Raw genomic sequence first — 22,618 nt, forward strand, 5'->3', positions numbered from 1 at the left:
CAGCAACAGGAGTAAAAGGAACTATTGCAAACAAAATGTTTCTTATCTGCTCTTATTAAGTTCCTGTTCATGCCCCCCCCCCTCCAATTTTTCTGTCTCTTTCTCTCCTTCCCTCTTTCCTTTTCCCTTTCATTCTTTCCATGTCTCTTCTTTATTCTCCCCCTTTCTCTCCTTCCCTCCCTCTCTACTCTTTGCTCTCCCCCTCTTCCTCTTCTTCATCCCCCCCTCTCTCTCTCCCTCCCTCCGTCCCCCAGGAAAAGCATGTCGACGGAGCGCTTGTCCACGGTGAGGAGAGACATGTCGTCAGACTCCCGCAGTCGGACCACCTCCTCCAGCAGCTCCTCCTGCAGCAAGAGAGACAGGTGCCCCCTCACCCTCACCCCCACGCCCACCCCAAACGCCAACCCCGGTCGGTCTCCCTCCCATTTTATTCTGCGCCAGAACCGTGTCAAAGTCCCACAGCAGCAGCCTGCCAGCATGCCCCTCTGTCCGTGTTCTGTGGAGCAGAGACTGGAAAACTAACCTGTCAGAATAAATGGTCTCACTTCACAACCCGATCGGACGGACAACGTTTCCTCTTTCCCCCACGTCGAACTCGGGCTCTGTCCTTAATTTAAAGCCCCTGTCAGAGAGCCACAGCCACTTACACAAACTCTTACGCAAAACGAGCCTGCGGCCCGGAGACATTGTGTCTAATGAAGGCCAGCCTTTTGTTTTTGTGCTGTGAGTGAACTGGATTATGTAGGCTGGGGCTGTGCTCGTTAGCGCGGCGGCCGACGCTGCTACGCGGTGCGCTGTGGATGCGTGTGTGGACCCGCAGCAACAACAGTCAGGTTATTGACCAGCATGAATAATTTAGGCTGTGGTGTGTCTGACAGCAAGCACTGCAGTGCCTGTAGGGTGGGGACAGCAGGGTAGAGGCACAGCAAGGGGAAGGGCTCAGAGGAGTACGTTTATGTGTGTGTGTGTGTGTGTGTGTGTGTGTGTGTGTGTGTGCGCATGTGTTTGCGTGTGTGTTTGTGTGAGACCAATATTCTATACAATAGTTGCAAATAGTTAAAGTTCCTGTTTTTATATTTTAAAAAGTGTGGGCATTGAAGACCGCTTTCAGTATACGACTGCACTAAACTCTCAGAAATAAAAGAACGATAAGTGCCTAAAAAGGTTCAAATGCTTCTTGCTGGGGCGGTAACCTTGAAAAATCTACTCATTTGTAAATGTTCTGTTTCAGGGTACATTTGGGAAATTTGATCCTTGAAGAACAAAAATGTACCTCGACTGTTGCTATGTTTCTGTCAAACACGTAGACCTGAACCAGATATCAGTTAATCTAAAACACCTGGACATTGTTTGAAAAATGCAAACGCTTATATGACAGCGTAATTAGGTTGTGTAAAAAAAACAGACCATCAGCTCACGCCCTCTTCCCAGCCCCCCCCCCTGCTGACACATGAGATTACTGGGTTGGCCTATCGGGGGTGTGTCCACAGTGAGGCAGGGTCAGGAAATGCGCTGCCATTGGTGCAAAAGTCCACATAAACTAGCGGAGCTAAACTTCCCCTGAAGCAGCTGGCAGTGAGTTTCCTGACTGAGGCCGCTCCGTTTGTTCAGTTGAGCTACAGACAACTTTCGCCATGAAAAGATCGACCAGGTAAACTAACACCAGCTCCTCTACTACCCAGGGGTCAGTTGACAATAAGGGGTTTTAAATTAGCCACAGAAACCTTGGTGCAGTCTGATGTTTTGCTTTAGGTTAAAGGTTGTGCTAGTGCTTAGTGTTAGCCTGTGAAGTTCTGACTCCTGATCACTCCCAGGTCTTTTGCAATGGGAAAGAACAGTGCAGCCCGTGTGCTGGGCTTTTGTTAGAAGTGTGTTTGCAGAAGGCCTTTTCCAAACAAACAAAACCGAACACAAAGAGTTGATTTCAGGACCTGGTTTTAAAACCAGTGTCTGTTTGTACTCACATCATCTTACCATTGCCAGTGCACGTTCATGTCAATACCAAACTTGTTAAAAGGTGGTGTGATCAAACTGCACCGTCGTGCTGGGCAGGGTTTGGGTGTGCGCTGGAGTCTGCTCTGTGGCTTTGGGGGTTTCTGCATGCCTGCTCAGCCGGATCCTGACATCCTCTCTACGTCGCTGATGCGTCTGAGTGAAGCAATGCCATGTTGCAGAAATATGGGGCGATTCGTCGCCGTGCGAACGGGCAGATTCATTATGTTGATTTGTCTGTGCTGTGGCTGCAGTAGGCAGTTATTGATTAACGTGTTTCCTCAGTGCGCATTAGATCCATTGACCGCCTGTAGATGGGGGGGGGGGGGGGGGGGGTATGGCACATATTTGCATTAGGTTATTAGATTTGTTGGGAATGATTAAATGCTTGCAGATTTTTACAGTATAAGGAAGAAGGCACAAGGACACTGTTATCTCACGTTTCTCTCCACGGCTTCCTGCAGTGATAAAGATGACGTAACGCGATTGCGGTTCTTCCTCTACCTGCTCTGTCCCAGCGGACTCAAGTCCGATGGAATGCCATTTTTCCCCATTTGTTAATGTAACACTAGCTGTAGGTACACACAGCGAATGTGTGTGTGTGTAAAAGCAGTTATTCACAGCACTGCTGAATAGCACAAGGTGAATAATCCCTAATTGAAGTCGAGAACATAAAGTTCACATTACAACTTTAATTTGGCTGTTTAAATCGGTTGGGAGGCTAGATAACAGTTTCTCAATGATCTGAAGTTCCGGATGACTACACAGTGAAATGTCTGTCTAATGTCTAATGGTTGTTAACATCTCACGTTTTCCTGCTGTGGGAATTTGAAAAGATGGGCTCCCTTGGGGAGATGACTACATTTAACTACACCCTTAGGAGGTTGTCAAATGTGTCAGCAATGGCAACACCACTCACTTCGTTATTAGTTTTGAAAGCGCATTTCACTGAAATCTTTGTACTGATGAGAACACTTGTGTTTGGCTCTATTGTTCCAATGACCTCTAATGTTGGAGACTAACGGCGGAGACGGTTTATCTCCTGCCTGACTGGGGAGAGTAGATTTGTATCCGATTCAGAATTTGCATAACATGAATTGGATTATATTGAAGCCAACCCTTATTATGTTAGAGCATGTGTCTACTTTGATCCAACTGAGGTGTCTTTTACTGAAGAAAGCATTTCAAACTCAGAAAGACCCACAAGTTTGGCATTCGCCCTCCCCTCCCGGTTCTCCTTTCTCATCAAACCATGATTTCCTTTGGGCTTTCGAGCCACAACAAACTGAAGTCTCGCTTCCAGTTTTTGGAAAAGCCCTGTAGACTCAGTTGGCTCTTTGTTAGAAAAAACCAAACAAAATTTTTTTTTTTCTTTTTTTTTTTTTAAAGATGCAGAATCCCCACTTTCATTTCCAGATCCTCCTTTGTGTGGAAGAGTCTGGCAGGTCTGCATTGGCTTTGCGGCGTAGCATTCGGCAGCATGCGAGAGACTGTCACGCACTTTCTGAGCTCCATAATTTATTTAATGGAGCGCTGCCAGAGGTTCGGCATTCCCGTCTCCTTTGTGAGCCGCTTTGCATGTGAGGGATCGCGAAACATTGCCTCGGGGAGGAGGGACTGGCAGAGCGGAGGGGAGCGTTATAACAGTAATTATTTTAACCATGACTACCCTCCTGTAATCAGGGCCTCAGTCTTTAATTTGTGTTTTGGATTTGGCATCGACGGTGTCCAAGAATCAAACGGCGTCTGTAATCGCTCATTAACATGCGTCTTCCCTGTGGCTCGTAGCACATTTTGGCCTTTTTGTCACAATTTACTTTCATTTTCATCTCAGAATTTGTGTTTTTGTATCTAAATTGGCTGCACATGAAGAGATTCCAACTTGGCTCCCGTTTGAAAGGGAAGCCATTATTCTGATGAATGCATGAAAAGTCGGCAAGAACTTTTAATGAGGACTTGCTGGAGGTTTGAATCCATCAGAGTCTGACAGAGTGGGTGTTATGAAAACAGGGGGCAGAGCGCGGTTGTGCATACATGCTGCATCATTTATTCCTTAACTTTTCGGTCTGTCTGAAACAACCGATAAAGACCTTAATGTCTGGTTCTTCGTGACTTCTCACAGCATAACTATACATTCACAAATATACATACTCAGACCTTCCGTGTCCAAGCCGACCAGTTGCTTTTCAAAACCGTCAAATGTCCGAAGTGACACACAGCAGAAAAATGGTAGAAGGTGCAGAGTCAAAAGGAGTGACCTAGAAACTGTGAGACAAAAAGACTCACACACTTGTTGTGATGCTCAATAATCAAAATTTGAATCTTAACACAGAGAGTTGACTTTTCAGCCGTATCAAGCCTTCAGATGTTCGTTCTGACGATGTGGCCGAAGCGTCAACGCTTCTGTTAGATTCAAATTTTGATTATTGAGCGTCACAACAAGTGTGTGAGTCTTTGTTTCACCGCTTTTCAGAACAGTCCCGACTGGGGACCGCCAGCCTTTGCCATTTCTTATTTTTGCCACTACGTTACAGAAAGCACCCAGTGGGCTGGTGCTCTGCTCAACACTCCCACACTGTGTTTATTCAGCAGTTCTGCAGCACTGCAGAGCCGGCCGCCCGTCAGCCGGCATTACGGAACCCCGCCCATTGCCTGCTGGGATATCGACGGCCTGCCCTGCCACTGCGGCAGTGCCAGCCCCTCTTTCAAACTGGATGTCCAAAAATATAACCTTGAGCCATAGAAACGCCTGCTTAATGCATACTGTGCACCTGTAAACCAGACTTCTATTTTTGTATACTGTGTAATCGTCTCAAGAAGCGAGAGTAGTTTCTTCAGCTTTGTATTTTTTTTTTTTTTCATTTACTTAAAGAGCATCTTAAGATGTTACCCGAAAATATTTTGAAATAAACATGCAAAACTAATTGGATCAGGCTCCTTTGAGTAAAATGCTCATTAACTGAAAATCTAACCCCAGGGAAAGCATACATTTCTGAATTACTTTCCGTGACTTACTGACCAGTTTGAGAAGACTCGGCCATCACTGTCATTGGGTCTTGACTGGAAGCAATGACCTAACAAACTAGCCTTTTAACTAACAGCTTTTTACTCAAAATCCTTATACTGTTGGCTTAGTTCTTGGCCGCTTGAAGTTAAGATGTGTTCTCCAGCGACACAGGACAGTTTATCAGTTTATAAGTTAAACATTTCCTCCTCATGTTGGGGAATCTCTACAGCAGGCTGTGTGTGTGTGTGTGTGTGTGTGTGTGTGTGTGTGTGTGTGTGTGTGTGTGTGTGTGTGTGTGTGTGTGTGTGTGTGTGTGTGTGTGTGTGTGTGTGTGTGTGTGTGTGTGTGTGTGTGTGTGTGTGTGTGTGTGTGTGTGTAGACGGGCCTCTGTAAAGGTGCTGAGGTGTGTGTGTTTAAAGACGGGCCTCTGTAAAGGTGCTGAGGTGCCGTGCCCGGGCCACCCTCTTCCACTGCTGGAGCTGCCTGTGGTGGGCGCCCGGTGTGTACGTTCCTCTCTGCTGTCATGGAGACTATAGAATGATCCCACACATTGTATGGGCTCAGCATGAATTATTCAGATGTTTGCAGTGGAAATTTGTCAATGTCTGTCTTAAGTGAAAACTTTGTTCATTTTTATGTGTTTTATGTCCAAGTGATATTTTCTAAGCTATTTCCTTTGTGTTTTTCAGCAAATCCAAAGAATGTGCCCTCAATGCCGGTAAGTTGTTATAACTGTATTAAAATCTACCTCATTGACTCTGTCTATTTGAAAAAACAAGCAATGATAGCATCTAATTAGATGAGTGAGACAGAGCAGCGATGTGTTGTGGGTGGCCAATCTCAATTCTAAAATGAAACTGCAGTAGTACCGGAGTTGGAAAACTTGCTTTGGAAAGATAAATGGAAGAGAAGAAGACTCCCACTCCCACTTCCTCTTTAGAGGTTCCATTTATTTTTAATGAACCAATTACATGGAGAGGAAACCTCAGCACTGTCCGACCAGGATCCAGTGCTGGGCTGATTTAGGGGCCTGGCAAATATGTGAATGCTAGGGCCCCAGAGAATGTTCCGGTAAAATGGCTCAGATGGCTTTGGCCACAGTCCAGTAACTGATCAAGCTGGGTATGAGCTGGCCAACCAACATGGCCAAGTTTGTCCAGAAGCTGGCCTAGCTGGGAATGAGCTGGTCAACCAGCTAGTGCTGGTACCTTGTCTAAGCGGTTTCAAAACATAACTTCAGCTGGTCAACCCATGTCAAGCTGGGAGCTGATCTGAACTGGTCAACCAGCTACCAGCTGTTTCAAAATGTAGCTTGAGCTGTTTTCAGAAGGGTACAGATGGTAATAATTTTTTACTTGTATTTGAAAGAGAAGTCCAATTCATTCCAGTGCCAAGACTACATAGAGACAACGACTACAATGTTGCCCCTTGACAAAATGGCTCAATACAAATCTGGCACCCAGCACCTGCTGGGCTGCATAAATCCCTTGTGTTCCCTGCCCACTACAATTCCCCTGGTCATTACTCCAAATGAGAATTGTGTTCTCTGTAGACTTACCTGCTTATATAAAGTTAATACTGCCCAGGAGCAGGGCTCCAGTGCTTTTCTGCACGTCCCACATGTGACAGCCAGACAGCCGAGGACAGGTTAACCTGTGCCTCACCATGCCCCAGCTCAATCAGTGTGGAAGCCACAAGATTGCTGATGCACATTGCCTTCAGAAAGTAGTCATCACTCTTGAGCTTTTAACATTTGTTCTCTTGAAATTTTAATACAGTGGAATACTGAAAGACATTTCTCTAACAAGTATTCCCCTTGAGTCAAAACATTGTCGATAAGCCATTGGCAGCAATTAGTCTTCTCATGGCTAGAAAATTCCAGAATACCGAACATCTTGTTATTAAGATATTTGTTTTCTCTGTGCTTTGGGTCATTTTTCTGTTGAAACACGAGTCTCCCCCCTCAGATGTCTTATGGACTGAAACGGAGAGACTGCTCAAGGACTTATTGTTGTATTTGGGTCCATCCAAAATAGTCCCAGTCCCTCCTGCTGAAAATGAAGAGCCATGATGTTGCCAGCACCTCGCTTGACAGGGTGTGACCTGGCTCATAGGCCGGGTCTGGTTTGTGCTACTGTGAGCATCGGTCAGGTTTCCGGTGAAAGAGCTCAGTTTTAGTCTCATTAGACTGCAGCATTTTCCTCCTCAGGTTCTGCCACATGGCTTCTGGCAAACTCCAGGTGTGACTCCAGGAGTGTTGGCCTTTCTCAGAAGTGGTTTGTCTCTCAAAGGAGGCTGTGTCTGTGAAGTGCTGAAGAGATCGTTGATCTCTAGACCGCTATTCCCATTTCAATCAATGAGCACTGCAACTCAAATGCCCTATTTTTTGGTGGCCCAGTTTGGTACGATGACTTGATCTTGGTGTCTGGGTTGTGCCATATTTTTGCCCCTGGAAGGTTGAAAGCTTTGCCAATCTTTTTATAACGGTCGCCAGCTTTATGACTTATTCTCAAAGTTTCATGGGCAGTTCTGCGGTCTTCAAGGCGGCATGACTGATCAGTTGTTTGAGCTGATATGCTGTTTCAGAGCCAGTGGTATTCATTCAGCAATCACGCAGCTATACAAAATCAACATCGGTGCATCACATTAACATATTTCGTGTGATCTCAATAAAATGAAATATACCTTGCCCAGTTTAGGATTTTAGTAGGGGTGAATACTTATCAAGTCATTTCCATGCTTTTCGAACAATAGAGTTACTTATATTATACTTATAAGAGTAGAATAAAGAGAAGAATAGAATAAAATCCCATTTTAATTTTACAAAATAAGAGATGACCAACTGGGGGTTAAAACGTTTCTGGAGGAACTGTATTATGGAGCAATTGTGTGGGTGCGTTACATAAGAGATGGAAGCATGACATCACTCTCTGAGTGTTTGTTTGGCCCCCTGCCCCCCTCGTGTCCCCCACAGAGGACGGGTACGTGCGCATGTTCCTGCGGGGGCGCCCGGTCACCATGCACATCCCGGACCAGCTGAGGGACAGCTACAGCCTGGACAGCAAGCTGGACCTGACGGAGCGCAAGCTCAAACTGCAGTGGGTGTATCCTTCCCCGCCACGCACAATGGGCCGCTCTGTTTCCCACCCTCCACCAGCCCGGACCGCGGTGTGCGCGAATGAACTCGCGCCGAGGCGGGCAATGAGGCCGCAATGAGCTCACTCGCTTTCTTCTTCTGTGGTCATAAAAGCACTCTACCATCTTATGTACACTTGCAACGAGCTAAAGGCAGCCCATACATTACTGCGTCATTGGGAATTAAAGTGTTAAAGGAACTGTCCCTGTGCCTGAGGCAAAGGGAGGTACTTTCCAGGTTTGTAGGTTTGTCGACAGCGTGGCGCAAGCGCTTCATTAGAGCCAGTTATGTGCGTTAGCAGGAATAATGTCCACTGTCTAGGAGCTACACAAGCAGCACTTATGAAAGTAGGTCATGGGTTCACGAGTAAGGGTCCATTATAAGGAAGCCCTGTATCGCGTATGCTCTGGTTGCACACCCCTGGTTTTACTCCCCTTAACCGCTCGGCGACCAGGTATGGCTACAGGGGCCGAGACTGCCGCTCCAACCTGTGCCTGCTTCCCACGGGGGAGGTCGTCTACTTCATCGCCTCGGCCGTCGTGCTGTACAACGTGGAGGAGCAGCAGCAGAGGCACTACCTGGGCCACAACGACGACGTCAAGTGGTAACGGCCCGCCCCTCCCCCGCTCACAGCCGAAAAAACCCCTCCAGCATCTTCCTACGAAGGAATACCGTTTTTCACACCTTCTCATGTTTACTGTTGCTACTCCGTGTCAATTCCGGGCCCCTGAAAACAAATAATTGTCCACTTCCTAGTCAAATTCCTGCAACCAGGCACTATCTGTGCAAATAAAAGTGTTACTCCATAGCTCCGCTCAGCTTGGGGCATGAGATGACTTGCTCTTATTAACATTTTCACACGGTCTCTCATTCTCAGGCTGTCACAGTAAGACTGCTTAGTGTAGCAACTGTTAATGAGAATCATGTTTGACTGGTTTCCATTTTGGAAACAATAGTGGACAGATCTGTATTTTATGTAGAAACCAATTTTTTATTAGATTTTTTTAAAATAGAAAATACTTGCATCTTTAGCATTCATGCATTTAAGAATCAATTTTCTGAAAAGAAATGCAGACTATTTGCCTTTTGGATTTGTTGTAACCGTCACTTGCTTTTTCTTAAATGTTACCACAAATCAATTATTTAACATTGTTTTCTACATTTAGTAATTTGGCAAACTCTTAAACTTTGTTGAGGCAAAGTCAAGTAATCAGTTTTCAACTGCACATTCAGCCTGCTCTTGTGACTCAGGTTTGAGAATAACTGCACTTTTGTCTCTGGCAGTTTGGGAGTCCATCCAGACATGGTCACCATAGCAACTGGACAAGTCGCTGGAAACTCCAAAGATGGCAAGGTACACCACAGATGGGTGTCTTTCTAAATGAAGCACAGCTATGAGTTACAGTATGTGGCACTGAGTGAGAGCAGGTTTGTTTGTTTAAAGGCCAACACACATCTCCCTCGCGGTTTTAGTATCTAAAACGCTCACAAAACATTTGCAGAGAGCATGTTTTGTTTTTTTTTAAGTTTCTAACCCTGCCGCAGAGCCCAATTCCCCCTACCCCTCCTGTGGTCAGCTCTCTTTGCTAACATTTAGCAACATCATTCGATAATAATGCAAAAACACATCGTGTCACATCTTTTTACAAACCGCTCAAACACACACACATGGGCCTTTAAACTTCACCTCAGTTGTTTTTGCAAAAAACGCATTGCTTAAATGATAAGTTGATGTTCATATTAACATCATATTAACATCTTGATAATCTGAGGGTAGTTAGAATGTGGCTTTGTGGCACAGAAGGGCTGTTTTTTTTTTATTTCCTGCATGACAGAAAGCCTGTGTAGTTAACAGAATTTATTTTCTCTCCTGTCTCCCTCTCCCTCTCAGCAATTGGCCCCTCATGTTCGGGTGTGGGACTCTGTCAGTCTGAACACCCTCCATGTTTTGGGGATGGGGGTGTTTGACCGTGCGGTTACCTGTGTGGCCTTCTCCAAGTCGGTAAGTCTGAAACGCACAAGTCTAACACCGACGACAAAATCTGAGTACAAAGCTGACACTATTAGAAACAAATCCTAGTTTAACATTTAACTTCACCCATTTATCATTTATCAGATCATTTATTGTGGTTAATAAGTGACCTGAAAGTAAGTGTGTGTGTGTGTGTGTGTGTGTGTTGCTGATGTCCCCTCCTCTCAGAACGGTGGTGCCTACCTATGTGCTGTAGATGATGCCAACGACCACATCCTGTCAGTGTGGGACTGGCAGAAAGAGAAGCAGCTGGCAGACGTGAAGGTGCCTGACAGAACGCTAACCTTCCTCGCTATACGCCAACGTTCACTTACCCACATTTTTGCATGTACTGTATCTGTAAAGATTATCAATGAAAAATATTATTGCATACACACATGAGGGGAAATGAACGACGGTGAAGGACAGTCGAGATAAAATGTTGAGCAGGAACTGAACCTGAAGCTGCTAGTGTTGGCAAAAGGGGAGTGGTCTGTCTGGACTGTGCGTTCCACCTGATAGTGCCCCAATGAATCCGCACTACACTAACGGCACGGCGCATTCCAACGGACACTGAGTTAGCGCTGTGCTAATGGCAATGTGCATTCCACCTGACACGGAGTTAGCGCTGTGCTAATGGCAATGTGCATTCCACCTGACAGAGTTAGCGCTGTGCTAACGGCAATGTGCATTCCACCTGACACTGAGTTAGCGCTGTGCTAATGGCTCTGTGCATTCCACCTGACACTGAGTTAGCGCTGAGCTAACAGCTCTGTGCATTCCACCTGACACTGAGTTAGCGCTGAGCTAACAGCTCTGTGCATTCCACCTGACACTGAGTTAGCACTGAGCTAACAGCTCTGTGCATTCCACCTGACACTGAGTTAGCGCTGAGCTAACAGCTCTGTGCATTCCACCTGACACTGAGTTAGCGCTGTGCTAATGGCAATGTGCATTCCACCTGACAGAGTTAGCGCTGAGCTAACAGCTCTGTGCATTCCACCTGACACTGAGTTAGCGCTGAGCTAACAGCTCTGTGCATTCCACCTGACACTGAGTTAGCGCTGAGCTAACAGCTCTGTGCATTCCACCTGACACTGAGTTAGCGCTGAGCTAACAGCTCTGTGCATTCCACCTGACACTGAGTTAGCGCTGAGCTAACGGCTCTGTGCATTCCACCTGACACTGAGTTAGCGCTGCGCTAATGGCTCTGTGCATTGCACCTAACACTGAGCTCTGTGCTAACAGTACTGTCCCCTGACAGTGCTCCAATGAGTCTGTACTGGGAGTGTCCTTCCACCCAATGGAGGCTAACCTGATCGTCACCTGCGGGAAGTCCCACCTCAACTTCTGGACCATGGATGGGAGCACACTCACCAAGAGGCAGGGCCTGTTTGAGGTACTACCTGTAGTTTATCTCCTGGCTACCACAATATCTATTTTTCCATTTAGCTAAAATGTATACCTTTCAGCTGAAAATGGATGCTTCTGTAGCAAAAAAAAAAAAAGAAAATGTCCAAATTCTAAGCGTGTGCACCACGCTGTGTAAGCCCTAATTATAAAAGCTTGTTATAAATTATCATTATAAATGCCCTGGGTAGGTAAGGGGCTTTAGCTGCCTTTTGTGAATCCACTGACAGAGGCGTGATTTCTTAATGAGATGGAAGCGCCTGGCTGGCCATTAGGGCTGCCTGCAGAACCACTTTAGCCTGAGTGACCGGCACTTCAGCATGAAGTGCTCCACTGCGGCGCTTCACGGAGGCTCCTGACCGACGGCTCCTGACCGACGGCTCCTTGCTCTCGCTTCCCAGAAACACGAGAAGCCGAAGTACGTGCTGTGCGTCGCCTTCGCGGAGAACGGAGACGCCATTACCGGAGACTCCAGCGGGAATATCTACGTCTGGGCCAAAGGTCAGGTCACTCCCAATTAGCGCCATTAGTTACTTCCTGTTTGTCGTGGTCCTAAAGCAATTTATGTATGGGCTGTGTTATTCACTTGCCCATACCTACAGTACTCTGCACATTAGCTGCCTTATTAGCCTGCCCAAACCTACAGTACTCTACACATTAGCTGCCTTATTAGCCTGCCCAAACCTACAGTACTCTACACATTAGCTGTTTTATTCTCAGCCAGTGAAAACCTGTCTGGTTCCAGAATCGGTCGACGATCTGCTCGCCTCAATGATCTGCTCGTTGTCCTTGCATATCTCTGTTGTCTAAAGACGTATTGCGACATGTCCCTTTAGCTTTCCTACCGTTGCCGAAGAGAAAAGCCTTTTTTGAAAATATAATTTCGTCAGGTTAGGTCTTAGCAGCAGAAAGTAACTTACTTTCGGTGGTTACGTTGTCACCCTCACAGCATTTCAGCACAAGAAACACTTTTTAGCCAAACATACCGTACTTTCAGTTCCTGATTACTAGTCGACAGCAATTAAAATGCGACACGTCACCAGACAGCAGAGACACACAAGGCCCCCGAGCAGACTGTAGACGGGCCCGGTGTCAGCAGGAGGGTCCGGGTGAGGTCAGCGCCTAAGGGGCGGTGTGATTGACAGGTGGGAGCCGGATCAGCCAGGTGGTGGCGGGGGCCCACGAGGGCGGGATCTTCTCTCTCTGCGTGCTGAAGGACGGGACCCTGGTGTCGGGCGGAGGGAAGGACCGGCGTGTGGTGCTGTGGGACCACGACTACCGCAAGAAGAGTGAGCTGGAGGTGAGGGAGCCTGGCTTCACTGGCACCGAGAGGGTTACGGGGGGGGGGCTGGATTCTTAGTTCTCATGGCAGAGGGTTCTGTTTACACTGCAGTGAGAATGATCAATGATATTTTCTGTGATATCTTCTTACCACTGATGGATGCAGGATATTCTGTTTGTGTACGCGGCAAAAACGCGGACATTAGTGTTTACGGCACTCCAGAATCATAAGTCTTCTGTGTTATTCAGCTTTATTGCTCAATTATTCAGTGTTGTTGCGGTTTAGCACCGTTCCTCCGGAGTAAATGTTCCTCACACGTCGTATCCAGGGCCACTCAAAATTGAGAAATCATTTCGTGCTTTGAAAAAAAAAAAACATTGTTGGACTGCGTTATAAAGCTTACATTTTGGTGGTGTGCAATTCATTAGTCTGGAATTCCAGAATGCAAATATATTTTAAAAAATAAACCCGTTATTAGGTTGGATGTGCCAGTCATTCAGGCTGAGTTTATATCGAGTATTTCGGGTGGATATAGAGTAGTCGACCCCCACTCCCCCACCTCCCAACGCACAACCCTCCATATCCCTCTGCTTTTTGGACCTGGTTGGCTTCAGGAGCTGGCATGGGAGTAGGGGCACCACCTCTACCACCACAGGCTGGTGATGAAGAAGATGTGGGATTCACTTCTTTGAAAGAACAGCAAGCGGGCTGATGGGGTAGCTCACTCCGTAGAGTGAGGGCCTCGGTCTCGGAGCGAGACGGACCCGTGCCGGTGCCCCACAGGAGGGCGCAGGATTCGCTCCACGTCGCTCAGGGGTCGGGGAGGGGTGCATTCTTCGTTACCCAAGCAGCTTGTGCTGCCCGTCCGGCGCGCTTGGTGTGCCCGTGCAAGCGTATGATCGGGGTTCCTCTGTCCCCCCTCGGGGTTCCTCTGTCCCTCGGGGTTCCTCTGTCCCCCCTCGGTCGGTTCGCAGCTTGCGGCTGTGCTGGGAAAAGCTGCGGTTCTCCTCTGATTCTTTTACAAAAGATGGCCGGCCTGTAGTGTAGTGGTTAAGGTACATGACTGGGACCCGCAAGGTAGGTGGTTCGATCCCCGGTGTAGCCACAATAAGATCCGCACAGCCGTTGGGCCCTTGAGCAAGGCCCTTAACCCTGCATTGCTCCAGGGGAGGATTGTCTCCTGCTTAGTCTAATCTACTGTACGTCACTCTGGATAAGAGCATCTGCCAAATGGCAAAAAAAAAAAAATAGGCCTTGGTCCTTATCTTTGTTGTACAGGTAGCAGTTGAAATTGTACTTCCCTCTAGGGTCTTTCAGCGCACTTATCCCTGGTTATGGGTATGCACTTTGTTGTACGCCGCTCTGGATAAGTGCGTCTGCCAAATGCCAATAATGTAATGTAATGTAAAAATGCCATTAATGTAATGTAATGTAAAAAGAACAGCAGACCACTTTAGGTGTCCCTGTACCCGTATTGTGCCTGGGGAACATAGGGGTCTGTCAGACTGGGTCTGTGTTGGTCCAGAGTGATGGACCTCAGCCCCGTCCCCTCCCTCCCCTGCAGGTCTCCGAGATGTTCGGGCCGGTCCGCTGCCTGGCCGAAGGGAAGCAGGACGGGCTTTTTGTGGGGACGACCCGAAACGCTATCCTGCAGGGCTCCTTCTCCGGGGAACTCAGCCCAATTGTCCAGGTGGATAACGCATGCAGTTTAATTTTGTCCCTTTACCAAGAGGGGATGGCATCGAAGAGGGTGTGAGCCAAAACATCTTGAAAATGAAAAAAGTTGTAGTCTCTTGCTTGATTAATCAGGTGTGTTGAGTCTCAGTAGCACTAATTATTCAGCTAATTACCTGGGAGAGAAGAAAACCAGGGCCAGATTTGGATTTAAGGTCCAGATTGAATTGGATTGCTGATGTAGGATTTTCAGCCAAAAATCCTTTTCCATTCAAGCTATGAAACTGTCCTACGCATATGAACCATTCTGATGTTTTGGCTATTTGTATACTGGCAAAATGCAGAGGACTTGGTGTCTGATCCACCTGTCTCTTCCTGGTGGAACAGGGTCACACAGACGAGCTGTGGGGGTTGGACTCCCACCCCACCATGGAGCAGTTTGTGACCTGCGGCCAGGACAAGCTGGTCCACCTGTGGGACACCATTTCCCATCAGCCCCTGTGGAGCAAGTACATTGAGGTGTGAGCACCCCCGGCTCCTCCTTCCCTCCTCTTCAAAGCCTTGAGCAATTATTTCATAATCATTTCTTCCCTGCTTTGTATCAAATTGGGGGAGACCCAAAGCAACTACACGCTACTCGTAATGTCCAGAAAGCACCACATCAGCTGCTCAGATGTCACCTCACCGTAAAACCTGTTGATTATCATGTGTGAACGGTCTAGCTTACTACATATCTGATCTTTAAAAACAAAATAATGTTTAACCTGGATTTAAAACGTGCTCAATATAACTAATGTAATGTATTCTAGGTGGGTTTTGAACCCGCAGTTAATTTACAGTAATCCAATGAGAAGGACAACACTAGCAATCAGATCTTTTTTGTTTTATTATTGGCACGGCAAACTAAACCTTCCGAGATGCACGCTGAGGATGGCTTTGCCAAAACGTGCCTGTGCTTATACTGAACCTAGATATTACTGCCCTGAGTTATGTAATCATTAACCAGTCAGGAATTGGCAGTTGCATTCAGCAAATAGAAGTCACTGAGCGAAGACGTAGAAAAAAAATTCATTTTAAAATTGATTCTTGACATTAGTCATGGTGTTTGCACAAGGCTCAATAATCAAACTCTGAATGTCCTGCTCTGTGCATTCTGTGGCTCTCCTGATCTTTCCCTGATGATCGTTCCACAGGATCCTGCGCGATCTGCTGGTTTCCATCCCAGCGGAGCTGTTGTTGCTGTGGGAACCATGACAGGAAGGTAGTGACAGAAATTATTTTCTGTGATCCACGGCCCACACTGAGGAGATCCAATGAGGAGCCAAAGAAATGTGACCAATCATACACATAGTTGACAGCAGCTCTACTGTATTCTCATATAAAATTGCTGCAACAGTCATATTCTGCGAGAGCCTTGCAGGAGTTGGGAGAAAGCAGTTTTACTGGATTTCCAGGAAGTCAGATGGTCACATTTGTCTAGTCTCACAACATTGTTAAGTATTCATTGCTGAAATCTGTAGATGGAGTCACTCGCAGGACATGTGATGCGTTTGCTCGGGGGCATTCAGTCTGCTGTCGTGTTGTTCCATTAGATGAATGTTGCTTTCTCCTGAAAGGACGCCAGAATCCTCTGGAAACACTAAACAAATACTAGTTTGCAATCCTAGAAGGCAACAGCGCAGTTGGACATTAAAACAGGCTTAACATCATATTGTTTTCTTGGGTTCTGTGTCATACAGCTATAAAAGAATGATGGTTTTGCACAGGTTGTTTTAGGAGAGGCTCTGTTGAGCCCAGCGGTAGCGATGTGGTTCTGACCCGCCTGTCTCCCACTCTGTCCAGGTGGCTGGTGCTGGATACTGACACCAAGGACCTCGTCTCAACGCACACGGACGGCAATGAGATCATCTCCATCGTCAAATATTCACCAGGTGTGTGGAGCAAAGTGCGCCCGCACCACGGAGAAGGATGAGACACGTTTACAGTCAGCAATGTGATGAGAACCGCTAGACTCCATTAATTTGGTTTCCATAGAGATCTGCACTCGCGGTTATACTCGGCTGAGCTGATGCGAAAGACTATTGGTATATTATTTGGCATTCTCCCTTCCTCAATGAAATGATTTATACTGGTTCTAGTGCTATATACTGTACCCTTGGTCTAAAGCATCACCACAGTTGTACAGGTTGATTATACAGTTTTTTTTATTGATAAACACTTAACTCATAGAGGTTAAGCGTTTATCAAAAGGTCCAGTTTAAATATAAATTGATTTACTGTGCAATCATATAAGGCGATATGTAATATACCTTATATAAGCTTTCCATTTGAAGACTGAAAGTTTTCTTCAAGGTGGACATCAGAGCACAATCCATTTCTCTGTGAAATATGTTTGGTGTGTACCCATTGCACACAGTCACAGCTGATCCTCTGCCTTTCAGATGGGGCCTACCTGGCAGTGGGATCCCATGACAACTTTGTTTACATCTATGCTGTGACGGAGAATGGCAGGAAGTACAGCCGTGTGGGGAAATGCACGGTGGGTAACGTGCACTGCTTCATGGGATTTGTAGTCCGTTTCCCTTTCATTTTTTAGTCTTGTAAATAGAAAATACTTCTCAGAAAGAACTGACCTCACTGTTTTCTATTTATATATAGTATATATAGAGTCAGCTCCAGAATTATTGTCACCCTTGATAATAATGAAGAAAAAAGGTTGCATATAATAGACAACATGGATAATAATCTATGTTATCTTCAAACATGGGAAAACTATACTTTTATTTCAATACATTTACTCTGTTTCAATGTTTTTCACATTAATGACCAATAAAACTGGCCAATGGGCAATTGGATAATGGAAATCTGTTAAATAGGCAGATTACGTGCCATTACATGAGTATAGTGAGTGAATTATTAAAATGACCAAAAGCATGCTCTATTATGCTACCGAAAATGTGCTTAAAGGTACAATAGGTAAGATTGTTTTGTTAAAGCATTGTACCAAGCAAATCCCTTCCTATCATTGAAGAAGGCTCTTTGACATGTTGACTCCCTGTGTTTATAGTCCTTAAATTCGGGTTTCAAAATATACAGTTGATGAACCGACACTCTGTACCAAAACATTGTATAGCTGTACAATAATTCAAGCTCATTGAATTGAAAATGAGTTCTAATTGCCACAGCCAATGGCGTGGAGGGGTTCAATGTCAGCGCGTTCACAGAGAAGGGGGGAGGGATAAACAGAGAAGGGGGAGGGATAAACAGAGAAGGGGGAGGGATAAACAGAGAAGGGGGAGGGATAAACAGAGAAGGGGGAGGGATAAACAGAGAAGGGGGGAGGGATAAACAGAGAAGGGGGGAGGGATAAACAGAGAAGGGGGGAGGGATAAACAGAGAAGGGGGGAGGGATAAACAGAGAAGGGAGGAGGGATAAACAGAGAAGGGAGGAGGGATAAACAGAGAAGGGAGGAGGGATAAACAGAGAAGGGAGGAGGGATAAACAGAGAAGGGAGGAGGGATAAACAGAGAAGGGGGAGGGATAAACAGAGAAGGGGGAGGGATAAACAGAGAAGGGGGGAGGGATAAACAGAGAAGGGGGAGGGATAAACAGAGAAGGGGGAGGGATAAACAGAGAAGGGGGGAGGGATAAACAGAGAAGGGGGGAGGGATAAACAGAGAAGGGGGGAGGGATAAACAGAGAAGGGGGGAGGGATAAACAGAGAAGGGAGGAGGGATAAACAGAGAAGGGAGGAGGGATAAACAGAGAAGGGAGGAGGGATAAACAGAGAAGGGAGGAGGGATAAACAGAGAAGGGAGGAGGGATAAACAGAGAAGGGGGGAGGGATGAACAGAGAAGGGGGGAGGGATAAACAGAGAAGGGGGGAGGGATGAACAGAGAAGGGGGAGGGATAAACAGAGAAGGGGGGAGGGATGAACAGAGAAGGGGGGAGGGATAAACAGAGAAGGGAGGAGGGATAAACAGAGAAGGGGGAGGGATAAACAGAGAAGGGGGGAGGGATGAACAGAAGGGGGGAGGGATAAACAGAGAAGGGAGGAGGGATAAACAGAAGGGGGAGGGATAAACAGAGAAGGGGGGAGGGATGAACAGAGAAGGGGGGAGGGATAAACAGAGAAGGGGGGAGGGATGAACAGAGAAGGGGGGAGGGATAAACAGAGAAGGGAGGAGGGATAAACAGAGAAGGGGGAGGGATAAACAGAGAAGGGGGGAGGGATAAACAGAGAAGGGGGGAGGGATGAACAGAGAAGGGGGGAGGGATAAACAGAGAAGGGGGGAGGGATAAACAGAGAAGGGGGGAGGGATAAACAGAGAAGGGGGAGGGATAAACAGAAGGGGGAGGGATAAACAGAGAAGGGGGGAGGGATAAACAGAGAAGGGGGAGGGATAAACAGAAGGGGGAGGGATAAACAGAGAAGGGGGGAGGGATGAACAGAGAAGGGGGAGGGATAAACAGAGAAGGGGGAGGGATAAACAGAGAAGGGGGAGGGATAAACAGAGAAGGGGGAGGGATAAACAGTGTTGTCATGTGAGTGCGTCTGTTGCAGCAATTCCTCACTTGACAGTTAGAAGTCCAAAATGACCTATTGTACCTTTTAGACCTCAGATGACCTTGTTATTCTTTGTGGCTTTACATTATACCATAAAAACTCTTGGATGTGCTGCACATGGTGGCAGGACAGTGCCAGTGAATCTGGTGCTGGGGATTCATTGTGCATGACAGTTTTTTACATTTGGGTATGATTAAAGAAACATGCAGATTCATGCAAATGGCACCATTTTAACACATTTTTTTAAACCCTATTCTTGTTGTAGTTCTTCGCGTTCTTGAAATTACTGTGTCCAGATTGTACCGTACTGTAAGCTAATATAAGCCAGGTGATTTCACTTCTTACTCCATAATTCAACAAAACAATTCTGAAGAGAACAAAAAGTAATAATAACAAAAACCTATTACAAAATCAGAAATGAAGACAAATGTGTTTACCACTTTATACGATTCAGACAATTTTAATGAAGTCTGCTGGAGCAGGTCTGCACGTAAACATCTTGTTAAATCCACCGTCATAGGGCTACTCTGATTGTTTTATCACGTTACGCCCAATACACACCTATTCATTATTCAGGCCACAAAGTCTAGCACTTCTTAGATCCTTATTTTAATATTTTGTGGGAAATGAATGTTTTATTTCAGAAATATAAGTTTATGATTTGCCTTGAATGATTAATAAAGCACACTACTTTACACATGTTGGAAAATAGAGTTTATGTCAATAGCAGTATTCGTTTTTTAGTTTTAATTATTTTTGTGCACATTTCTCGAGGGTGCCAATTATTCTGAACCTGACTGAAGTCGTACATCAATGCATATCTGTACATATTCATATCATAAACAAAATGTGTAATATAACAGTCCCAATTACAAAAGTATGTAGTAATTAAAATGGCAATTAAAATAGTTAAAGCAGAAAACAGATTAATTTACGCCTGGCTGTGTTTGTGCTTTCTTTTGCTTCACAGGGGCACTCAAGTTTTGTGACCCACTTGGACTGGTCTGCCGACAGCCAGTACATCGTCACCAACTCAGGAGACTACGAGATCTTATACTGTGAGACCTTTCTTCAGAGAGTCCGAGTCTGTTTACAAAGCGTATTGCAGAATGCACATGCAGCCCTTCACATTCCCACATTCTACCCGCTCCTCAGGGGAAGGCGCCAGTGGAAAACACCTGACCAGTACTGACACTGTGCGAAACGTGGAGTGGGCCACCTCCACCTGTGTGCTGGGTTTTAGCGTCTTCGGTGAGTGGGTATTTTCCCCCGGGGCTATGTGCCCGTGCAACAAGCAGATCCACGGCTCAGGTTTCCTGTCCTTTTCCCCTGTTATTACTGGCGCGACACACAAAAAGAAGCTCCGGTTAATAAGAAAAAGTTAATAGAAGGGCAACTAAACTGGTTACATACTTCGACATGTTAAAGTTATGAAGAAACACATTACGCATGTAAATGACGTCAAGCTTTGTAAAAATGCAATATTCTGCAGGTTTCATTATTTCAGCAGAACAAGAGGGTGAAAGTAAGTAAATATCAGGCCGATATCAGGAAGTATTTTTAATGTGTGGAACGGCATAGAGGCAGAGACCTGCAGGGTTGTACAGACCTGATGCAGGTAAATGGCGAATGCTTGATGCGCTCTAGTTTCTGACGTGTTCTGATGTTCCCGTGTTCCCGTCAGGCGTCTGGCCCGACGGTGCTGACGGAACAGATCTAAACGCCGTGTGCAGGTCACATGACGCCAAGCTCCTGGCCTCTGCTGACGACTTCGGCAAAGTGCACTTGTTCCCCAACCCCTGCTCGCAGCCAAGGGTGAGTGTGCCATCGCCGAGTCCACAATATCACATTACACTCTGCTTCCCCACGTTTGTAAACTTTACACTATAAAGGCCGTTCACTTTCCTGTCGGTGGCAAAACGGATGTCCGGGTGGGTGCCTGGTGAAACCCCGTTTTGCAAAATTTCATTTACAGGATAATGAATGGGCTTTATTGTTCCATGTATAAAAGATAAGAGTTACGAGGATAGACTTAAGATGCTTAATCTCTTTAAGCTTAGTAAAGGGGGCATTTGATTGATTAATAAAGTGAATTATAGGCGATTCTTCAGGGTGAGTTTGGTTAGCAGAACAAGAGGGCACGAATGGAAGTGTGCTAAGGAGAAATTCCGTACAGATATTGACAAGTATTTTTTCACACAGAGAGGTCAATGTGTGGAATAGCTGCCAGGTCATGTAGTGGAGGCAGAAACACTGAGGGTTTTCAAGACCAGGCTTGATACGGTGTTAGATACTACTTAGCTTTTAGGCAAACTAAGGGGTAGGAAAAGGCAATAATTGCTTGGCTGAATGGCCTGTTCTTGCCATTACCTTATGTTATGTTACCTTATGTTACCTTATGTTATGTTATGTTATGTTTTATGTTATGTTAACATAACATAACATAACATAACATAACATAACATAACGTTATGTTATGTTATGTTATGTTATGTTATGTTATGTTATGTTATGTTATGTTATGTTATGTTATGTTATGTTATGTTATGTTATGTTATGTTATGTTATGTTATGTTATGTTAATTATCTGCAAACCAGACCAAAACATTGCATGCAGGTAGTGAAGTACTGCCTTGAATGTTGTGGAAAGAAATTATCTTTTTTTTTGCTTCTCAGTAATTGGTAGTATTGAGATGAAAAGACAAGTTCTCCCTCCCGTGAAATTGGTTGCTATTATAGACCGTTCAGCTAGTTTTAAACCTGCTGATTCTTTCGTTTATGTCTCTTAGGCTCCCAGTCATGTTTACAAAGGCCACAGCAGCCACGTGACCAACATTGCCTTTCTCCATGACGACAGTCAACTGATCTCTACCGGGGGGAAGGACACCAGCGTCCTGCAGTGGTCGGTTGCCTAGGGAACACTGCTGCAGCACCGTCACTGGAGCCTCCTGTCCACTAGAGGGCGGGACTGCTGTGCCTAAACCTCACTCTCCTACTCCTTACTGTCTTGAGTGTACTGTACTGTACTGTGCTGAGGAGCCACTAGATGGGGCTCTGGCAAAAAAAAAAAAAGAAATAGCATGTCAAGAAGAATATTTAAAGCTATTTAAAGGGGCTGTAGCTGCTACATGTGCTGTTTGCAAAACTATAGAAATAAAGATATATAATTGAGTGGCTGTTGTATTTTAATATTTAAAGTACTTAATCTTGTTGTGGCACTAAGCACTTGATGCATAGATAGAAGTATGCTAAAGCTAGACTTGGCCTTCTTTTGTTTTATTAATAAAGTTTCTACTTGAGTTTGATTGTGTGCACGTTGTTTTTATGAAGAGTGAAACAATGTACTGTAAATTCCATCTACCTGCATCTCTATCTATCTTTAGACTTAAGATATCTTGCCATTTGTTGCATTCCATGGTGTTATCACAATACACAATCCCTATGAGGAAGTACTTGTATGATGTGTCTTTTAGATACAGGTGATTACTGCACCGATGGTCAGGTCATGGTCGTGTTTTCTGAAACGGCCTTGTAACT

The 22,618-nt window shown here is 45.7% G+C and overlaps 1 protein-coding gene across 3 annotated transcripts in view; it reads left to right on the forward strand.

Annotated features, from left to right (window-relative positions):
* eml2 (EMAP like 2) overlaps positions 1-22,386 on the forward strand; it is a 38,261-nt gene extending 15,875 nt beyond the window's left edge. For 2 of the 3 annotated variants that reach the window (XM_061216988.1, XM_061216986.1), the window contains exons 4-22: positions 255-362; positions 5,689-5,717; positions 7,974-8,103; positions 8,590-8,739; positions 9,420-9,489; positions 10,027-10,137; positions 10,336-10,431; positions 11,411-11,545; positions 11,958-12,057; positions 12,702-12,856; positions 14,403-14,528; positions 14,900-15,031; positions 15,706-15,773; positions 16,355-16,443; positions 16,954-17,051; positions 20,052-20,139; positions 20,237-20,332; positions 20,766-20,896; positions 21,871-22,386. In XM_061216988.1, coding sequence (XP_061072972.1) covers positions 255-362; positions 5,689-5,717; positions 7,974-8,103; positions 8,590-8,739; positions 9,420-9,489; positions 10,027-10,137; positions 10,336-10,431; positions 11,411-11,545; positions 11,958-12,057; positions 12,702-12,856; positions 14,403-14,528; positions 14,900-15,031; positions 15,706-15,773; positions 16,355-16,443; positions 16,954-17,051; positions 20,052-20,139; positions 20,237-20,332; positions 20,766-20,896; positions 21,871-21,996 — 2,038 coding nt within the window. In that variant the 3' untranslated portion in view covers positions 21,997-22,386. Of the gene's footprint in view, positions 1-254; positions 363-1,521; positions 1,652-5,688; positions 5,718-7,973; positions 8,104-8,589; positions 8,740-9,419; positions 9,490-10,026; positions 10,138-10,335; positions 10,432-11,410; positions 11,546-11,957; positions 12,058-12,701; positions 12,857-14,402; positions 14,529-14,899; positions 15,032-15,705; positions 15,774-16,354; positions 16,444-16,953; positions 17,052-20,051; positions 20,140-20,236; positions 20,333-20,765; positions 20,897-21,870 lie in introns of those variants that run through there. The other variant, XM_061216989.1, reaches the window with a different exon arrangement.
* The last annotated feature ends 232 nt before the right edge of the window (positions 22,387-22,618 follow it).

The sequence above is a fragment of the Conger conger genome, chromosome 13, assembly GCF_963514075.1.
Source record: "Conger conger chromosome 13, fConCon1.1, whole genome shotgun sequence".
NCBI classification, from domain to species: Eukaryota; Metazoa; Chordata; class Actinopteri; order Anguilliformes; family Congridae; genus Conger; species Conger conger.